At 36.6% G+C, this 18,271-nt stretch overlaps 1 protein-coding gene across 1 annotated transcript in view; it reads left to right on the forward strand.

Moving 5' to 3' along the window:
* ddb1 (damage-specific DNA binding protein 1) overlaps window positions 1-18,271 on the forward strand; it is a 48,798-nt gene that overhangs the window by 6,647 nt on the left and 23,880 nt on the right. Inside the window, exons 7-14 of the mRNA XM_028014673.1 lie at window positions 4,422-4,580; window positions 6,125-6,208; window positions 6,797-6,913; window positions 9,908-10,010; window positions 10,696-10,771; window positions 10,870-10,978; window positions 15,550-15,728; window positions 17,791-17,954. Coding sequence (XP_027870474.1) covers window positions 4,422-4,580; window positions 6,125-6,208; window positions 6,797-6,913; window positions 9,908-10,010; window positions 10,696-10,771; window positions 10,870-10,978; window positions 15,550-15,728; window positions 17,791-17,954 — 991 coding nt within the window. The remainder of the gene's footprint in view (window positions 1-4,421; window positions 4,581-6,124; window positions 6,209-6,796; window positions 6,914-9,907; window positions 10,011-10,695; window positions 10,772-10,869; window positions 10,979-15,549; window positions 15,729-17,790; window positions 17,955-18,271) is intronic.

Here is an 18,271-nt window from a genome sequence, read left to right on the forward strand (position 1 = left end):
ATAACAGAGTTTCACAGTACTGGGAGCAGTGTTGTGTTTTCTTCCTGCAGACTGGAGGAAAAACAAAATAAAATCTTATTAAATCCATCTGCAGAGGAAGCTGTTTGATACTTGAAATATAATTTTAGTTATTTGATTCCTCTAAGGCATAATCAGTTATGCTGACTGAAACCTTAGCTACACTTTATTAATAAAAATAGGGTTGATATTACATCCAAGGCAAAAACATGTCTGAAATCTGTTGTATTGTCTTTGTATAACAGATTCATATGTTCATAGCTTATAGTGGGAAACTGTATCTATCAGAATTATCTGATGTGTTTGTGTATCATTTGGACATATTCTTGTGTCTTTGCCTGTAGTGAATATGTTTACTCATTAAGAATATGGTAATTGGTGTTAAATTCCATCCAGAGGCAGTTCCTTACAGATAACTTCCACTTCCCGCACTGGTTTTAGTGTTCTTAAGATTAACTTGCAGTCTATAGCACTCGGAACACATTCTCAATGCCCAGAGGAGCTCTTCAGCAGCCGCTTGCTTCTATAATTAGAGGTTGTTCTCTTTGTGTGCTGGAGTGCCAGGGTTTCATAAATTTTGGAAAGAACATTTAAATTCTTCTGATGTAGAAGCCTCTAATTTGGAGTTACGCAGCTGTTATCCTCCTGTGTCTTTGTGTCGAGGCCTTTGGCTCTGCTGCTTAGTAACTTATCAGTCTGACTTAGGAGTGGAGGGCGTTTGTGCCTCTTTGAAGGCTTATTCATGCAGCGCCAGCCTTTCTGTGATTCTCACATTTGACATTTTGAGAAAAAAATTGCTTCTTGTCTCAGCAGCTTACAGGAATTATTTCAGGGATCTGCTTGTTTATTTTATCATAATGTGTCAAGAAATGTAATTTAAACACACAAAGCAGCTATTTAGAGTGGGTTTTTTTTGTTTATTTTTTTTTAACTTTTTTGGGTTTTTTTTTGGTCTGGTATTTAAACGTTTTTTTAGGAAGGTTTCAGCAGGAACAAAAGGGGGCAGGGGGGCAGGACTGATGCTTCAGACCCATCTGATCCATCTGTTCTTTCATGATCTCAAATTGGCATCCTGCTGGCATTTTCTATCTTTAAAAGCATCCAGCAGCCGCTGGGATTTTCCAGCTGCTACACGTGTTGACAGAGCTTCATTTGCAGGTGTGTTGCAGGAGGTTTAGGGGTAAATTTGACTTGTCAGTTTATTTTTAAATGTTGAAAAGGTGTGAATGTTTTTTTTTTTCTTGTAATCATTGGAGTTGACTGAAACTACACTTCTTGCCAGGTAATTATAAAATGTTGTCCTGGAGCCCCAAGGTGAAAACGGAGAAGGAATGTCTGCCAAATTTACATGATGCAGTCAATTATACATGAGGCGTTTAACTTTGATTCAGCCAAGATGAGCATCAAAGGTTTGAAAACCTCTGACGCTCATGTCGAAACAGTACGTTTCAGCATAGTAAGTTAACAATTCTACATGCAGGTAAAGGAGAAATTGTCTCGGCTTGGACAGCAGAGAGTGAAACAGCAATATCCTCTTCTGAAAAGTGGAGCAATCTGTCGTTATTATTGTTTTTGTAAGGGAAATTTAAATTTGTTTCAAAATCCTCTTTGGGACCACTGTAGATTTTAATAAAATTTTAAGTAAATTTTTTCAGCATTCTCAAATGCTTTCTTGAGCAAAAACATTGCTATATATGATATGATTTTGATATCAATAAATTTTAGTACTTCAATTCAATAAGTTAAACATATAAGCCTAACAATAAAAAGTTGAGTGGAAGGAAAAGTGTTGTAGAAAAAAAAAAAAATGCACACACAACTGGGACAAAAAAATATGGTGAATTCAAGAATTTGTGGAAGTAAACAAGGACTGACTGCAACTGGAGTTGCAGAAGAGATGTGTAGAAGCGTCTTGTCAGGGTTAGGAAGAAAAGGAGTGAAAATTTGGTAATTATTTGATTTGGAAGGCAGGCCATGTCTGGTGTTGGTCCACTGTGTTTTGTCAAGTTGAAAGTGAGAAAATCCATCTACCAGGACATTTTAGAGCACTTTATGCTAGCCCCCTGCTAACACTCTTTCAAGCTGTTTCAAGCTGTAAGCTGTTTCAAGCAACCATTTCTTAACACCTCAGCAGTGCTGCAGACTGATCACATCCATACCTTCTGCATTGAGGATGTAATTCATACAAAATGTGCCCTGACCAAGTACTGAGTATATACTGTACAATATATGGACATCATTTAAAAAAAACAACAACAAAAAAGCTTTTGATTAGCCTCATGTAATATTTAAACTAAATGTTGGATTTTTACTTGCTTGATCCCATGATCTTAAAAGATAATACAACCAGATGCCTAAAATATGTCATTGAGTGTGTAAAGCACGCACAGTATGAGCACAAATACCACTTTGATTTGAACTGCTTGTAATTTATTAACATTGTGTTAATATTCTAATTGGTAGAAATGCACCTCTCTTTATGTGCAGTAGTATTGCATGCCTTGTCCTGCAGAGGGCACTAAAGGTACTTTGTGGTCTTTAAAATGTCTCATGCTGTTGTCAACAAGCCAAATGTTGTAGTTTTAAAGATGGTGAGAGGATGACCACAATGGAAAAGTTGTTTCTCTCTTAGAAAGGGATTCAACATTGAATCAGATGAACAAGTCCTCTGCAAAACTATCAGATCAGTAGAGGAAGTTCTACAATTGAGTACATTTGTATTCAAATTCTGTATGTCCGTCCATCCATCCATCCATCCATCCATCCATCCATCCATCTTCTTCCACTTATCCGAGGTCGGGTCAGTCTGTATGTGGTTGGCAGTATTTAAATAACTATTACTGTTTCTTCATTTTCTTTACAGTTGTGCAGTTCTGAACTGGTCGCTTTCTTTCTTGTACTCCAATTTGAATTTAGAACTATTTTTAATACTAAAGTATAAAATCTGATACAGCTAGTATTTAAGAAAAAACAGTTTAACTACAATGTACTTTGGTGATTCCCTAAGGGAATTTAGATTATTACAAAAGAAAGAAGTATTTCTAAAATAGAAATGGTTTCATTAAAAAAAGGAGACTGTTGTTACATTGTAGTACATTGGGCAGGAATGACCTCATGGAGTAGTCTTTTGCTTTAGCAGCGCTAAAGAAAGAGTATCTGAAGTGCTGTCAGAAAGGCTGGCAGTCTTTAGTATCTGTGTGCAGCCATGTCCCGCTGAACACAAACAAACCACTCCCTATGTTTTGTTCCTGTCAGTTTCGACACTAGTTCCAAACAATCCCAAAGCTGGCCGAGGTAAAAACTATTTAAAATTCCTCCTCTGTGCTCTCTGTGTGGTGTGACTGTTGAGAAAACAGATTTGGTATCTAAAGACCCATCCACACCAAAACCACCTGTAACCATAATAATAATGCTGATTACAATAATAATGTTGTGAGCTTGTGTTGCTGTTCCTGATATGTATCAAAATTAATTCTGTTGACCCAGAGCAAAAAACAAAACACATGTGGGATTTCACAATAATTTACAGAGTAAAGAGTGTTTGGAAAATTTTTACCATCCGGTTAATAAACCTAAGACACGTTTGTAACTATAGTTATTGTCATCACCCATATATGGAAAGGATTTCTGTTTCAGAGGGCATGACTCAAAATGCTCTTTTGTGTCAGAATTCTTTGTAATAAGATGATTAATCTTTCCATGTAGACACCATCTAATGGTTGTTATGGAGACATGGTGACCTGAGGATGCTCCTCCTTGCTGTTGTTTGGTAACAGTGAGCATGGAGGATTGTTAACCCTTGCTATCCTCCTCAATGTTGGATATGAAAGGATAAATACTAGTCCTCAGACCAGTATTACTTGTGGCAGCTGTTAGCATGTTTCTATCCTTACTTAAAACAGAAATCACTGGTGGGCTCCCCCAATGTTCAATCTTTTAAAACAAGGCTAAAAATTCACCTGCTTAGTGTTGATATATTTGATATGTATTATTTTGATGATGGTATATCACAAAATGTTATGTTTGTTTCATGTATCATAGTTGGTTAATGTATTGTATTGTTGCTGAAACGTGCTTTACAAATAAACTTGATTTGAAAGGCATGGCCTGCTCTACAAATGAACTCAAGTTAAAGATCACATTTTTCTAAATTTGGCATTCTGAGATTATCCTACTACAATGAAAGAACTTGAATTGAGGCTTTTTATGCATTTTTACAGTACTACCTATAAATGTGGCTTCGAATATGAACCCTGAAGCAATCTTTTATGCTCTTTTTTATATATAATTTCTTCCCTTTACAGGTTAACTTAATATGAATTCATTCATTTTCCTTAAAACGACTATGAACCCTTCATTTTCTTTTTGAAATATTTCTTTGAATTCTGCTCTTTTCCTTGCAGCAAAGTACCATTGTTTGCCACAACCGGGTGGACCCCAATGGGTCGCGCTACCTGCTGGGAGACATGGAGGGTCGTCTGTTCATGCTGCTCCTGGAGAAGGAGGAGCTAATGGACGGCACCGTGGCTCTGAAGGACCTGCATGTAGAGCTTCTGGGAGAGGTGCTCATTTATCTTCTCCACCCTGCCTCCTTATCTCAGTTTGTCTTCACTCTGTTTATCCACCTGACTGTCCTCTGGCATTTCTCCCATTTGCTTCTCTAGCTGTTTCGGTCATCCATTATCTTGCTTGTTGATTTTTGTTTTTCCTCTTCTGGGTTTTATTCCAACTATTTATCTACCCGGATTTTGTTACGATTGACTCTTTAATGGTATTGGCCGTATGAGCAGCTAATGGGTATGCCATTAGCTGGGTATACGGAAGATGAGGGGGAAAAAAATAAGCCTGCTCCGTGTGTCTTTTACCAAACTGTCAATTATCACTTAAGGGAGGTTTTAGACAATGACTATTTTAATATCGTGCTCAAAGCTCGTCCCAGGTTTGAAATATACAGCTTTTAATGTGTAGCACTCTTCTTGCAATGACCTTCTTGTGAGTTTGGAGAGACGAAAACCCTCGTTTCTTGTTCTGAGTGATGCAGAAGCAATCAAGCAGACTGAGTGTTCAGCAAGAGATGGATTGCTTTTCCAAAAAACAAAAAAAAAAAAACGTAGAACTGTAAGCCAGATTGGACAGACATGAGCAGCTTTTGATTGGAATGTCGAACAGAAAAGTCCTCAGATATTTTTGCATCAATAACATCATGCATGTTTTATGCTCAGTAAATGAGTTTGCCAAACAAACTGCAAAACCAGTTCTGTTTTTTTTTTATTTTTCTCATGCCAGAAAATGAAATGAACATCCTAATTGTTTTCCTAATTCTACATTAGGTAAACAGTTAACTTGCACTTAAGTTCATATTCTAATTACAGCAGACACGTTTTTGTATACATTAACTGAACTCACCTTTCTGTTGGCTAGTTGGATAGAAGTTCTTTTCTACAAACATTTTTCAGTTTTTCTATATAAGCCCATTTCTTATAAATTTAAAATTAAGATGCTTCAGGTGTATTCTTATTTATAACACATGAAGTTAAAACTGGTTTTCATCCATCTTTTTCATTGAACATAATGAGCTATCATATCCCCAACTCCAATGTCTCGTTCGGCCCGACTTTCTAATCATACAACCAGAGAAAAATTTAAAGAGGAGCGCTGAAAGCAAATGAGGCGGATTAGCAGTGTTGCTAACCACTGTATGTCTTTTAGTGATGGTGTCATTCACTAAAAGTTACTGTGAAATATTATCTATTGCTTGAAAATTGAGCTGTTAGGATGTCAGTACAGTCTTGAGATTGTCATACAACAACAGTCGTCAGTCAGAGGCTTGTCCAGATTTATTGCAAGACTGACAACTACTGGAAATCCTTCTCGACTAAAGCATCACCATCCAGAATGAGTGAAGTCTGAAGATACTTGGATGTTAGGAGTAAGGACAACATTTAGTTTCCATTTGGATAAATAAAGTATTATTGAATTGAATGTAAAGTGATTTTTATTTATTTTGTAGTTTTGACAATGAAATTGTGGAAAGCAAAACTTATGAGTACTATAGTTTTGGCTTGACCTAACATAGAATTGTATGTATATCTCTCATTGCTGGCAGACCTCTATAGCTGAGTGTTTGACCTACCTGGACAATGGTGTGGTGTTTGTTGGATCCAGATTGGGAGACTCCCAACTTGTGAAGGTAAGCAGGAAGAAAACAAAGTCTGGTTTTCATCCATCGCTAAGTTTATCAAAACATTGGGGTTAAGGCCGCTAATGAATCAAATTTCCCACCAAAATCAGAAGCAATTTTTTGGTTCAGTTATTTTCCTGTCTAAATTCTGCATTCATTGCATGCCACAAAAATATAAACAAATACATAAGACAATATAGAGTTCAATAAATTTCAATTTGTCTGGTTTAAATGTCCATTGAAGTTTAATGTGTTTAAACCGGACAAAAGCAGCACAGATAAAGTTGCATAAAGTCTGAACACGAACCCACAATTCACAGCTTTAATCTCGCCTACACACAGGTTGGCCCAGACCAAATCCCCCAACTCTTAGATCCCAGACCAGTCCTTAGATCCCAGATCAGTCCTTGAAAACTTTAAAATATATATTTAGTATATTTTTGGATTTTATGCCTTTTTTAAACATTTACACCTTTAGTCTTTCATTTGAAGTTTGCTATATTTTATTTTCAGACATCCAGTGATGCCAACTTAGTAAAAAATGACACCATTTATCCTCTGGTCCTGCTTGTAAAGAGAACTGTTTGTTTCCTGCAGCTTAACGTGGACAGCAATGAGCAGGGCTCCTACGTCACAGTAATGGAGACGTTCACCAACCTGGGGCCCATTGTGGATATGTGTGTGGTGGACCTGGAGAGACAGGGTCAGGGCCAGGTAAATGTCCAGATCTTCTTTATTTTGGTTCATTCTGCCTTTGTGTTTCTTTCATCTTAAAGTCAAGACTTTGTAACTTCCCTTGTTCTCATCTCCTTCAGGGTCTTGTGTCTTGATTTTGGTGCACTGCATTAATATTCATCTAGTGTTGTGGCATCCAAGCTGGGTCAGCTATTATTTCCTTGGATTGCGGTTATTTTCAATGTTAAAATGCTTCTCGAGTACACAAACCTCAATTGCTCTTCATGTTCAATTTGCAAAAGGCAGATTGTTGTTTAGATCTTTTCCTTCGGTATTTCCAATACTCTTTGTAACTTTAAAGACCTCATATTAGTCATCTGCATGTATTCTAACCATTCCCCATTTCGGTTTACCTTGAGTAAATGTCAAACGTGTGTTTTGTGAAAATAAGCCAGGCTAACCCGGATTGAATTTTAATGTCACATTTAAAATGCAGGTATATGTTTTTTTTGTCTGCACTTTTTTTGATACATCAAAAATCCAGTCCATTCTTTATATGCAACCACAAACTAAAGAATTGTGTGAGCCTTTGGCGTGACCATAATATATTCCCATCAAGATTTCATAGTTTTGCAAAAACAGGCTTCTTATTTGATCATTTGTCTTACTTTGTGTAGACTTGGTGAAGCAGTGGAATATAGGGAAAAGGGAAACAGAGATGCTGTGCAGAAGGTTTTGTTGGCAGGGTTCGACTCCAGGCTTCAGGGCACTGGATCCGCTTCCAAAGGCAGCAGTCTCTGGGCAGAGACGAGTGCGCCATCAGCCACGTACCGCTTTCATCCATACACACTGTCTGTCTCATGTCATTCTGTTGAGGTCCAGAACTAAATCTAATCCCAATTGTTTTAATTTGCCATTTGCTGCAAATCCATCGAGCATTTTACCCAGTTAATTGATGCACACGCATTCCAAGACTGTTAATGGGGAGAAAAAACAGACGCAGAGGACCGAGGCACAATTTCCCAGACAAAATGCAGTTTGACCTCTCTTAGAAAAAAAAAAGCATAGCAGCTCAACGTGTAGTCCCAGCAGAATATTATGGGCACAGATGTGCAGCTTAATATTTGGCTTTTGCGAAATAAAAAATTGAGAAGATTATCAGAGCCCTGGGCATCGCCTGAGAGTAAATTTGACTATGTCAGGGCATTTACATGTTTGGGGGGGCTGCTAGGTCCATCATGACTATTTGCATCAAGATGAAACTGTTGGGTGGCAGGTGGTACAGGGTGAGATTATGTGAGCCTGGTGTTAATCTTGTTAGTGTACCATGACTAGATGAATAAATAACATTCAGGCGCACTGCAGTCAGGCTGCACAGAAAAGCAGATTTGTTAACCTCTGTGGTGTTGGATCATAATGCTGTCATGTTTCTTAATGACGGTCTCAGAAGCTTTGCAGTGAACTGATTCAGCACAGAGCTGCTGAAATGCAGATAGGTGACGGCTCTTCTACCGGGATATGCATCTGGAGCGACATGTTGCATTTTAATTTGTTTCAGTGCAAAATTTTGAAGATTTTGTCAATTATATAGAATCTCCTCATAAAAGTATTTTATTTTAAAAAATAAATTTAAAAACTTAAACTCATATTATGTAGATTCTCTGTGGGATTTTAACAATCATGGCTTACACAAAGGGTTGAGTATTGTTAAAAACCTGACAATTCAATTTTAATTATTTTGATTACAATTCTGTTTCAAAATTGCTTTAAATACTTCAGTATTGATTTAGTAATAAGTAGCATACAAATAATTCATTGGATTACCAATTAATAATCAAAATATTATTTAGTTCTTAAAGTTTTCCTGCAGATCTTAACAGTATGGTGGTACACATTACTTTAATAGTGTATACATAAAAAATTTCTGAGCAGTAAAATATCTGAAAATGAAACAATACTATAATAATATCTGTGCTCAATATGGAGTTCTGTATTAAAATTGAAGTATACAAGCATAAATAATTCTCCCCTTTGTTGTAGAAACTGACATAATCATAATCATTTTAAGTATACCTGAACTATATTACCACTCTAACTCTTATCCCTCATCAGTTGGAGTAGGTAATACACACCAAATAGTTGTTTGTCAACTGCCAATAAACCCAAGAAAAAGACAATGATGATGAATTCACAACCAAGTGTTTTATATATGACACTAATCTGATGGAGAGTGTTTCTCTGACATTTTGTCAGCGTGGGCAAGTGCCAACTCCTACTACATAAAGCTTTTCATCAGCGGGACGGTTGAAACTTCCTGGTGTTCGTTAGATGTGACAAATCACAGTCAACCAACACCAACAGATGGCATGGATCCCTAAATCATCAGAAGCTTCACATTGGACCTCAAACACAATCCAAAACTTGGATTGTGTGTCTCTCTACTCTTCCGCTAAACACTCAGGCCTTGATTTCCAAATTAAATGCAAAAAGAGGACTTTGGACATCTGACTAGCAGCCCAAGAAATGCATTTTTGACATTATGGGGTCATAACATGACCGCGTTTATCTTTTAAAATGTTTTTTATTGGTCTAATGTAAAATTTACATTTTCTCAGAAACTAAATTGTGGCATTTTTGTTTAGCTGAAGTTGTAGCATCATTAAACACTTAAAATCTATCACTACTTTATATAATGTAAGCTGCTCCTAATCACATGAAATGACCTATTGTTTATTAAAAACAGATCATTATTTTAAAATACTAAGATCTTCTGAAAAAAAAAAAATGACTTTCAGCTTTCGAAATATTTTTCACTTTAACTAAAGTTGAAGTTAATTGCTTGTGATTTGATCCATTAACTTGCCTTTCTTTCTAATGTCACCAAGCACTCACATTTTAAGTTAATTCTCAGTTATTAAAGCCTGCCATCTTCACTTTTATCATAAAAAGTGAATGGATTTCATTAGAATTTAAGAATGGAGAACTCAAGCTGGTGTTATTCTGTGACTTTATCTCTCTCTCTATTGTTTCCAGCTGGTGACATGCTCTGGAGCGTTCAAGGAGGGTTCTCTGCGGATCATCCGCAATGGCATTGGGATTCATGAGCATGCCAGCATCGACCTGCCAGGAATCAAAGGTTTGCGTCTCCTGTTTGTTGAATCCTCTGTCTCATACAGCAGCTCCCTCTAAGGTTCTGACTTTATCAAGCCCTTAATCCTTCGCTGACTCGCCAGTAGAGGTACTTCAACCTGCACATCTGTTTGCCCCATCAGCCAAGGTGCCAGCTGTTTGCTCGTCCAAGCCTGGCACCCGAGACCGAGCAGATGGCAAGCATGTCATAGGTCTTGGCATGTTGCTTTCAAAGCGCCAGGAAAATTGCCAGTGTCAAGTTTTGGCGACATTTGTTTCCATTTAGTGAACCGAAGAACTCTCCGGCGTCCGCTGTGGGGAAACTGTCAAGTGGAGAAATGCTGTCGGGTTTTAACAACCTTTTTAATCCTGCAAAATTAGGTTCCTCTCTAAGGATTTGTTTGATGCCTAAACAAGACACACAGGCCACTAAAAGGTCTGCCTGCACTTGTTAGGCTTCAGCTGTTTATTGACACCAGCTGCCCCGAAAGTCCCGGCTGCTGGTCTGCCCCCTTGTTTTGCCAGGAGGGGCAATTATTTACTTGCCTATCGATTTGCTCTCTGAGAAGAATCTGCAGCCAATTCATCTTCAAAAATGTTTGCATCCAACAGATAGAATAGTTAAAGATTGAGTTCGATCACTGCAGAATGGTGCTGTAATTACATTTTATCCTTGAATCCTTCCCCTCCAGGTTTGTGGCCACTTCGCTCTGAGGCAGGCCGGGAGACAGATGATATGTTGGTACTGTCTTTCGTGGGTCAGACGAGGTGAGGGTCTACTGTGTAACCTGCTGGATATTTATGGCATAAAGTTTGATTGCAGAAATCTAGTATATTGTTACTTTTTTCTCCTCTTTTCCTCCCAGAGTGTTGATGCTAAGCGGAGAGGAAGTTGAGGAAACCGAGCTGCCAGGTTTTGTGGACAACCAGCAGACATTTTATTGTGGAAATGTTGCACACAAACAACTCATTCAGGTTTGTAACCCATCCTGAATTTTAAAGTCCTACATTGTTTGCATTCAAATACATAAATAGAATCAGTCAAACTTAGTCTGGATAGTTAAACAAATGAAGCAGAGCCTTCTGATTTCAGTGTTTTCGTTGAGGCCGAGGTAGTAAGACTCATTAAAGCATCTTTAAGAGATATGAGCTGATAAGGTTGGAATATTTTACAGTTTATATTCTGGGATATTTAAATAAAAACTGAAATAACTTCATTAATGGATCAGTGCTATTTTTTAAAGGCAGAAGCTCAAACTCCAATGGTAATAACTGAATTTCTTAGTACTTCAGGTGTTGCAGGAGTTGCATCACCAGGTTTCTTTCTCTCTCCATGCAGTAAAAGTTGGTGAAGTTGTGCCAAAGCACTTTGGATCTTTATATCCTCCGATATAAATTACAACAACCATTAAGATTGCTGATCCCATCAATATTAAGCCTTAGTGAAAGCATCTCTGTGGTTACTGTCCCTACGAGGCTTTAATTATTAAAGATCTGTGGATTATTACTGCAGTTTATTTAAAATCCGATCCCAAAACCATTTTCCACTCAGTTTCTCCAGGCAGTATGTGACTTTAAGATTAGAACCACAAAGTGATATGTCATCAAGGAATGACTCATGTATATATCTGATTCTTTTTTGTTTGTCTATTAAAGTCTATTTTTGACTATCTAAAAATATTTAAATTTAAGTTTGTTGATCTTATTTGCAATCTTTACTCATTCCAACTTAAAATCGACTTAATTGTCCCAAAAATCCAGAATTAATTTGTAAATATGTATATTTAATTGTGATCTTTGATTATTTTATGAACACTATGCTGAATCAGATTTTTAAGTGATTTGTTTGGATAGTCCAAAGTATAAGGACAGCAAAAAGATTTCATGCATTTTACACTTGCCTGTAATAAATATTGTGCCTCATTTAAATTCAACTTTAAACCTGTATTTTTTTTAATGAAGATCATTCCTGCAGGCCATTCTAACAAATAAATATTTAGGCCCTTGTGACAGCTCTGCTCATGCTTTAATATTCTAAAATGTTAAGATTTCTACTACCTCGCAATGAAAGTAGTTATTTATATTATTCAGGTAATAAAAGTGGTTTCACACCTCTGTCCTTCAGGGCTAATGTAAACTATTTTGATAGTTTATTTTCATTTAAATTCATCTTTAAAGTTTCAGAATGAGAAATATTTTGTTTTTCCTTTAGCTGTCACATTGACAATAACAGAAAACTTGTGTAGTAGTTTGTTTACAGCAATATAATGAATCAACCGCAACAGGGTGCAGAAATTTGTCTTTTTAAATATATAAGTACATAAAAATCTGTGTGCACAGCAGTACTTTTGTATGAACTATTGTTGCACACTCAAACAAAAGTGATGTCGAGACATGCGGTTGTTGTAAATTTCCTTTACTTTCCTATTTTTCCTCGAAACACAAACAACATCCATAATCCAACGTGCGTCACACTCAGGCTGCTATCTACTACTTGGCTTCTTCAACACAGCAAGCACTTAGGACCCAAAGCTGCCCTAAGCGCCTGTTCAAAAGTGATGCTTTTCTAAACTCCTTTCACTCTCAGCCAGAATAGTTATCAACATCTATATGAATGTACAGCTTCACATGGACAATGAATCACAGTGCTTTTTAATAACAAAACAAAGCAAAATATTCATAGGAACAAGAATAGAATCATTTTAATGGAAGGGGGGGTCCTTGATCTAAAGTCCCCAGCAACTGGTCCCCCACACTATAAATAAAATGACTTCATGTAACATGAAAGCATTGTTTATAATGCATGATGTGCATAATGCCTGACTCTACAGGCCTTTTCAGCCTTTTAGCATCGGTGCAACTCATTATTTTGGTCCATCATCCTGCACCAGCTTTGCTGTTTTAATTAACCTCGCTGTAAAAACGGTGTGCAGTTTTATTCTGGTAAACAGGTTCAAGCAGGCTGAATGTGCCTTCTTCCTCAGCATGTTCTGTAACACCCAGAATGTAAAGGCGCAGCTTCTAAACATTGCTGAGTATCAAGAAAAGACTACGTACTCCCCTCAAAGGGGACAAATCAGAGCTCAGACAAGTTAATGTGGATCTAACAGCAGAACTGGTCATAAATGCAACAACTATGAGATATGTGTCGCGCTTGTGAGACAACATATATTTCTATCGTGGAGATGTTTTGCTGCATATTTATTTTGTTCCAGATGAAAAGCACCACATTTTTGTTTGTCAAAGACTCTCTAGTCTTTTGCGTTTGGCATTTTATCATCATTGCTAACTTGGGTTGCATTGTTTTCTCTTAGGAGATTTGGAGGATTGTAGTTTGATATAAACCATTAGTATCATCACTATAGCATCATTCTTGCAAAACTATTCATACTCCTTTAACTTTTTTGTGTTTTGTAACGTTCTAGCTTTCATAAATCTCATATTTGTGAAGTTAAGACGATTATAAGTGGTATGAAGCTGTTCTCACAAATTAACATATAACAAATATACATTTATATTCAGCCTCAACATAAAGAGGCTGAATATAAATGTTCAGCCTCAACAAATAGGGAGCAACTATTTCCCTTCATAAGTTGTCTAATTAGTGTTGGTATGAAAACAGCTGGTCTGTAAAGGTTTATTATAAAACGTAAGAGAACAAACAGCATCATGAAAGCATATTCATGTACATTAAGCAATAAGTTGTTGAAAAATGTCCCTGGCCTAACTGCTCTTTCTGCAGGAGGACGGCAACCACAAAGCCAGAGTCACAAAGGAATGGTGCAAATCGGGTGATTTAGATTCACCCCTGGTTTCATACACTTGAGTGAAATGAATGGTTCATTATGAAGCCTCTGCAGAACTTGATAAAATACAGAGGAAGTATATCAACCATGGATTCTACTGTGTTGGGCGACGGGGACCTATCTAAAACATATAGGACCATGTCTAGTGAGGACTGAAGTTGGCCATCCCTGGTGTAAATAAGAGAATAGTTGAAAGTTAGAATGACCTAGTCAATCTCCAGAACTAAATACAAAACTATCGGGTTTGTAAATTGCTTTTCATAAAAGCTGTCCATCCAGTCTATCTCAGGTTAAGAAAGAATTCATTTCAAAGAATGAGGAGAAAATTGAGTCTACCAAGTAGTGACTCTAGGGGAACTGAATACAATTCCACCATTCATCATGGTTCCACTTTAATTATATGCTACTTAGATTGGGCATATCACATTAAAATGCAAATTTCATATGCAACATGAAAAATTCCCAATAAAATAAATCAAAGGTTGTTATTTCTTTGGCAAGGCACTTAATTACAGTGTTGGAGATTGCCCAATATGTTCTTTTCAATGTTCTCGAGGGCAAATCTTGCCCAAAATTGTTTGTTACCTTATGTCAGCAAAATCAGCCATATTTAATGCATTCTACCAATTAAAAAGTTATGGTAAAAAATGTATTAATAAATAAAAAAGCAAAGTAGTGTACAATGTAGAAATAGCTTGTGTAGCATTTTATTTTCAGTATGTGAGCCTGGAGATGAAAGTTTGTAGCTTAAAGCAGGATTGTGTTAAAACACTCTCATAAGGGCACCAATTCTGCTTAATATAAAACTCCAAATTTATTTAGCGACTATACTGATACACACCATCAGGATATAAAGATCACATGAATAAAAAAAATACAATAGCTTAAACATTCATAGAAATTAAAACAAGCTCTTTCATTTTTGCATGGAAAGTAAAACAAACCTTAGAACCCTAACCATTTTGTTCTCCGTCTTCTGCAGCTGATTTCAAGGATTCTATTTAGCATCCTGTATCAAATATATGCTACTTTCACGTCTCATTACACAACCGTAATATGGGCCTTTCAAAAAGCGCAACATCTCCATTTATAGTTCCACTCCTCACTGTACCTGCTGCAGTCTAATAATGAGGTCTCTGTAGCTCCTTTTCTTTTGTTTTTGTCTCTTCATTGCTGCATGGCTCTTTCTAAATCATTACAGTTAAGAATAATAAATGTTTTTTGCTTTAGCCTCAGACATTGTATTCTCAAGCTTTTACAGATACAGTTGGAGGGAAAATAAACAACTGATAAACATGTTTGTTAAAAAAAAAACAAAGATGAGTGTTTCCTTATCATATATTTCATATAAAAAGACACAACATTACAGTCTTTTATTAGACTGCTAATTTTTGATGAACTGTCAGATTTAAGTGCCTAATTTTCCAATAAAGGACAGTACATTCTGATAGTTCCTATTAAATCAGACAACAGTGTGTTTGTACTCTCCTTCTAACTTGTTTTCAACATTCAGTGTGTATCTGCTATACAGGTAATTCTGTTAAAACATTGTTTCAGTATCTCCTTTGACAATCAATAGAAAGCTGTTTATTTTTGCTCTGTCCAACTCTATTAAATTTTTTTTCTCCTTTTTAAAGATTTCATTCTTAAGTTCCACAAGAAAAGCTTTGCTCTTTATTTCCTCTTAAATTTTCTTTCCTGCCAAGTTACTGTTCCTAAAAGGTCTCGGTGTCCCTTCAGATCACATCAGGCTCTGTGCGCTTGGTGGTCCAGGACAGCAAGGCCTTGGTTAGTGAATGGAAAGAGCCGCAGGGCAAGAACATCAGCGTAGCTGCCTGCAATCACACACAAGTGGTGCTTGCTGTGGGACGAGCCCTGTACTACCTGCAGATCCTCGCTGGAGAACTCAAACAGATCAGGTAGGAATACTTGGGGAATCACTTACGACATGCAGCTGAAGGTCTCAGATCATCAAAACAATTTTAATTTCAAAGATAGATCGAGCAAATTCAAAAATTTGTCTTAAATATGAATTTTTACTTAGCAATGGATAACGGGTATCTATGCTAACCTGGCACTGTGTGAAATAGTGATTTATCTCAAAAACTGGTTGTACCATCCTGTTTGGTATCATCTGCCATCAAAGATTTGTCTTCACATCACTGCCTTCACTGTCTTTTCTTCTTTGCTGAATTTTTTTAATGCAATCACATTGGAGGAGTTATTTTATTTATGTATTTATTTTTAAATAGAAATACACAATTCGTCAGCATTAACATCTGTTTTGACCTATATTAGTCATTTTTTAACATATTGGTATCAGTCCAATAAGTAAGTGTTCCAATATTTATTTTCATCTTATTGCTGTTTGTGTAAACTAATATTAAGAAAACAAGTTAATACCACAGATTGCAGACTGTTAATTATTCCTGGAAAATTCATGTCAAGATGTTTTCTTATTAAATAAAATGATGAACAAGTGAACAGCTTTATCTGCTAATCTTTATACTTTCTAAATCTTTAATAAATATTGTGATGGAAGATTTTTAGTTGAAAATATGTGGGTTTAATCCAATTTGCAAAGAAAAAACAATTTTTTTTACTGATTTGCTTCATTGACATTTAGTTCAAATCATTGTTTGTCTCTAATCTGGTAATTCTGAACTATTAGCTCGATCAAATAACTTGCTGCAGATTTTATGTATTTTCAGATGTGTTATTAGGAAAAAAAAGCTGAATCCTTTAATGTCTAAATTTGTAACCAATGCCTCAAATAAAAGCATGAATCTTGTATCAGCTATGGTAAGACTGATACAATCATAATCATAATATGTGATGGTGGGAGTGATGCTTGTACATCCATTAGTATACAGTGTATAATGAGAACACACTGTGCTCTGTGGTATACCTTTTGTAGAAATAGCTTCCCGCTGTAAAAAAGGAATGAATTGGTGTTTATTTATTAAATGCATCAAAGTAGCTCTTTAACGTTAAATGTTTTTAAACTCGTTGTTATTGTGTCATTATCCATCAGTTTCCTGCCTTCAGTTTGAAGACTGAGGTTTTGTGTTAGCCTGAAGGTCTGGTAAGAGGTCCTCAGGCACACCGTGATGTTGTTTTTATCTGAGTGCAGCTTCAAGGTGTTTCAGACCGCGCTTTACCATCATGGTGCATTATAAATGTTTATTTTTGCTTTTCCTTTCCAATAAACAGAAAATACAAAATGTATTTTCTTTTTTTCTGTTCCCTGTCTTTGAGAGAGAAACAGCTTGTAAAGGGGCCAACAGGGCCGCTTGAAGCACAATGTTTGGTTTCCTGTTTGAGTGCTTGTAAGTAATAAAATGATAAAAGAGACTCATCAGGGCTATGAAGAAGTGTTTGGATTGCATCAATAACGTGCTGGTTTGCTCTGGGGCACAAACTAGTTTGAATGTTACACAGGCCTAGTTTGCTTAATCACATGTTGAAGACTCTCCTGTCAGAAGCAATTGAAGCGCATGTACTCAGCAAATTGAAAATATTCATTATCTTTACATTGCTTATAGGAATCATTTGGATAATTTACAGTGAGATAGGGCAGATTGTAACATTACAGATGTTTTATTGGTTTGTACCAGTATGTCCAGTGTTTTTGTCTCTTTGTAAAAGTACCTCTAGTTTGAGATATTAAATACCTACGGTATCATTTTGGAGAAAAACTAAAAAAAAATTAGTTGGAAATGTTATTAAAACAGACAATTACATTGTCCTAAATTTTTAATCCAACCTTAATGTATGACTGAACATCTGATTGTTTGAATATTTAAGAAATTCCAGCTCACATGAGATAAAAACTGTGTCGAAAGTCTTGCTCAGTGACATTAACACAGTTATCCCCAACTATCTCTATGCATCTCTGTCTGCTGTCATGGACACACTCCTCCATGGAACCTGCGTGGAAGCTAGCTTATGATTTTCTCATTTCCTCCTCCTACTCCTCAGCACCATAGCGATGGAGCATGAGGTGGCCTGCCTGGACATCACACCTCTCGGGGAGGGTGGCAACGAGTCCACGCTCTGCGCTGTGGGACTATGGACCGATATCTCTGCACGTGTGCTCAAACTGCCCTGTTTCACGGCTCTGCACAAGGAAATGCTGGGCGGAGGTGAGAGGGGAAAATAGAGCTGAGCGTACTGGAAAAAGGGAAATCAGTCTGACATGAGGGCAGGTGGAAATGTTGTCAAATGAAGCTGGGTGTATTATGTTGCATAGTTTAGTGCTTAGTTCTGCAAAATCAGAGATCCAAGGGTAAACAACATGGATATTAACACCTAAAGGTTTGTAAAACAAACCAATATCATATTTGTGTGATTATTATGTCATGTTTTTACATACACATATATACAGAAATGTTTACATGTATTATGTAAGAAGACTAACCTTTTTTCTTTATCTTAGTCTGACATTAAGGGTGCGTCCACA

Source organism: Xiphophorus couchianus, chromosome 4, assembly GCF_001444195.1.
Source record: "Xiphophorus couchianus chromosome 4, X_couchianus-1.0, whole genome shotgun sequence".
NCBI lineage: Eukaryota > Metazoa > Chordata > Actinopteri > Cyprinodontiformes > Poeciliidae > Xiphophorus > Xiphophorus couchianus.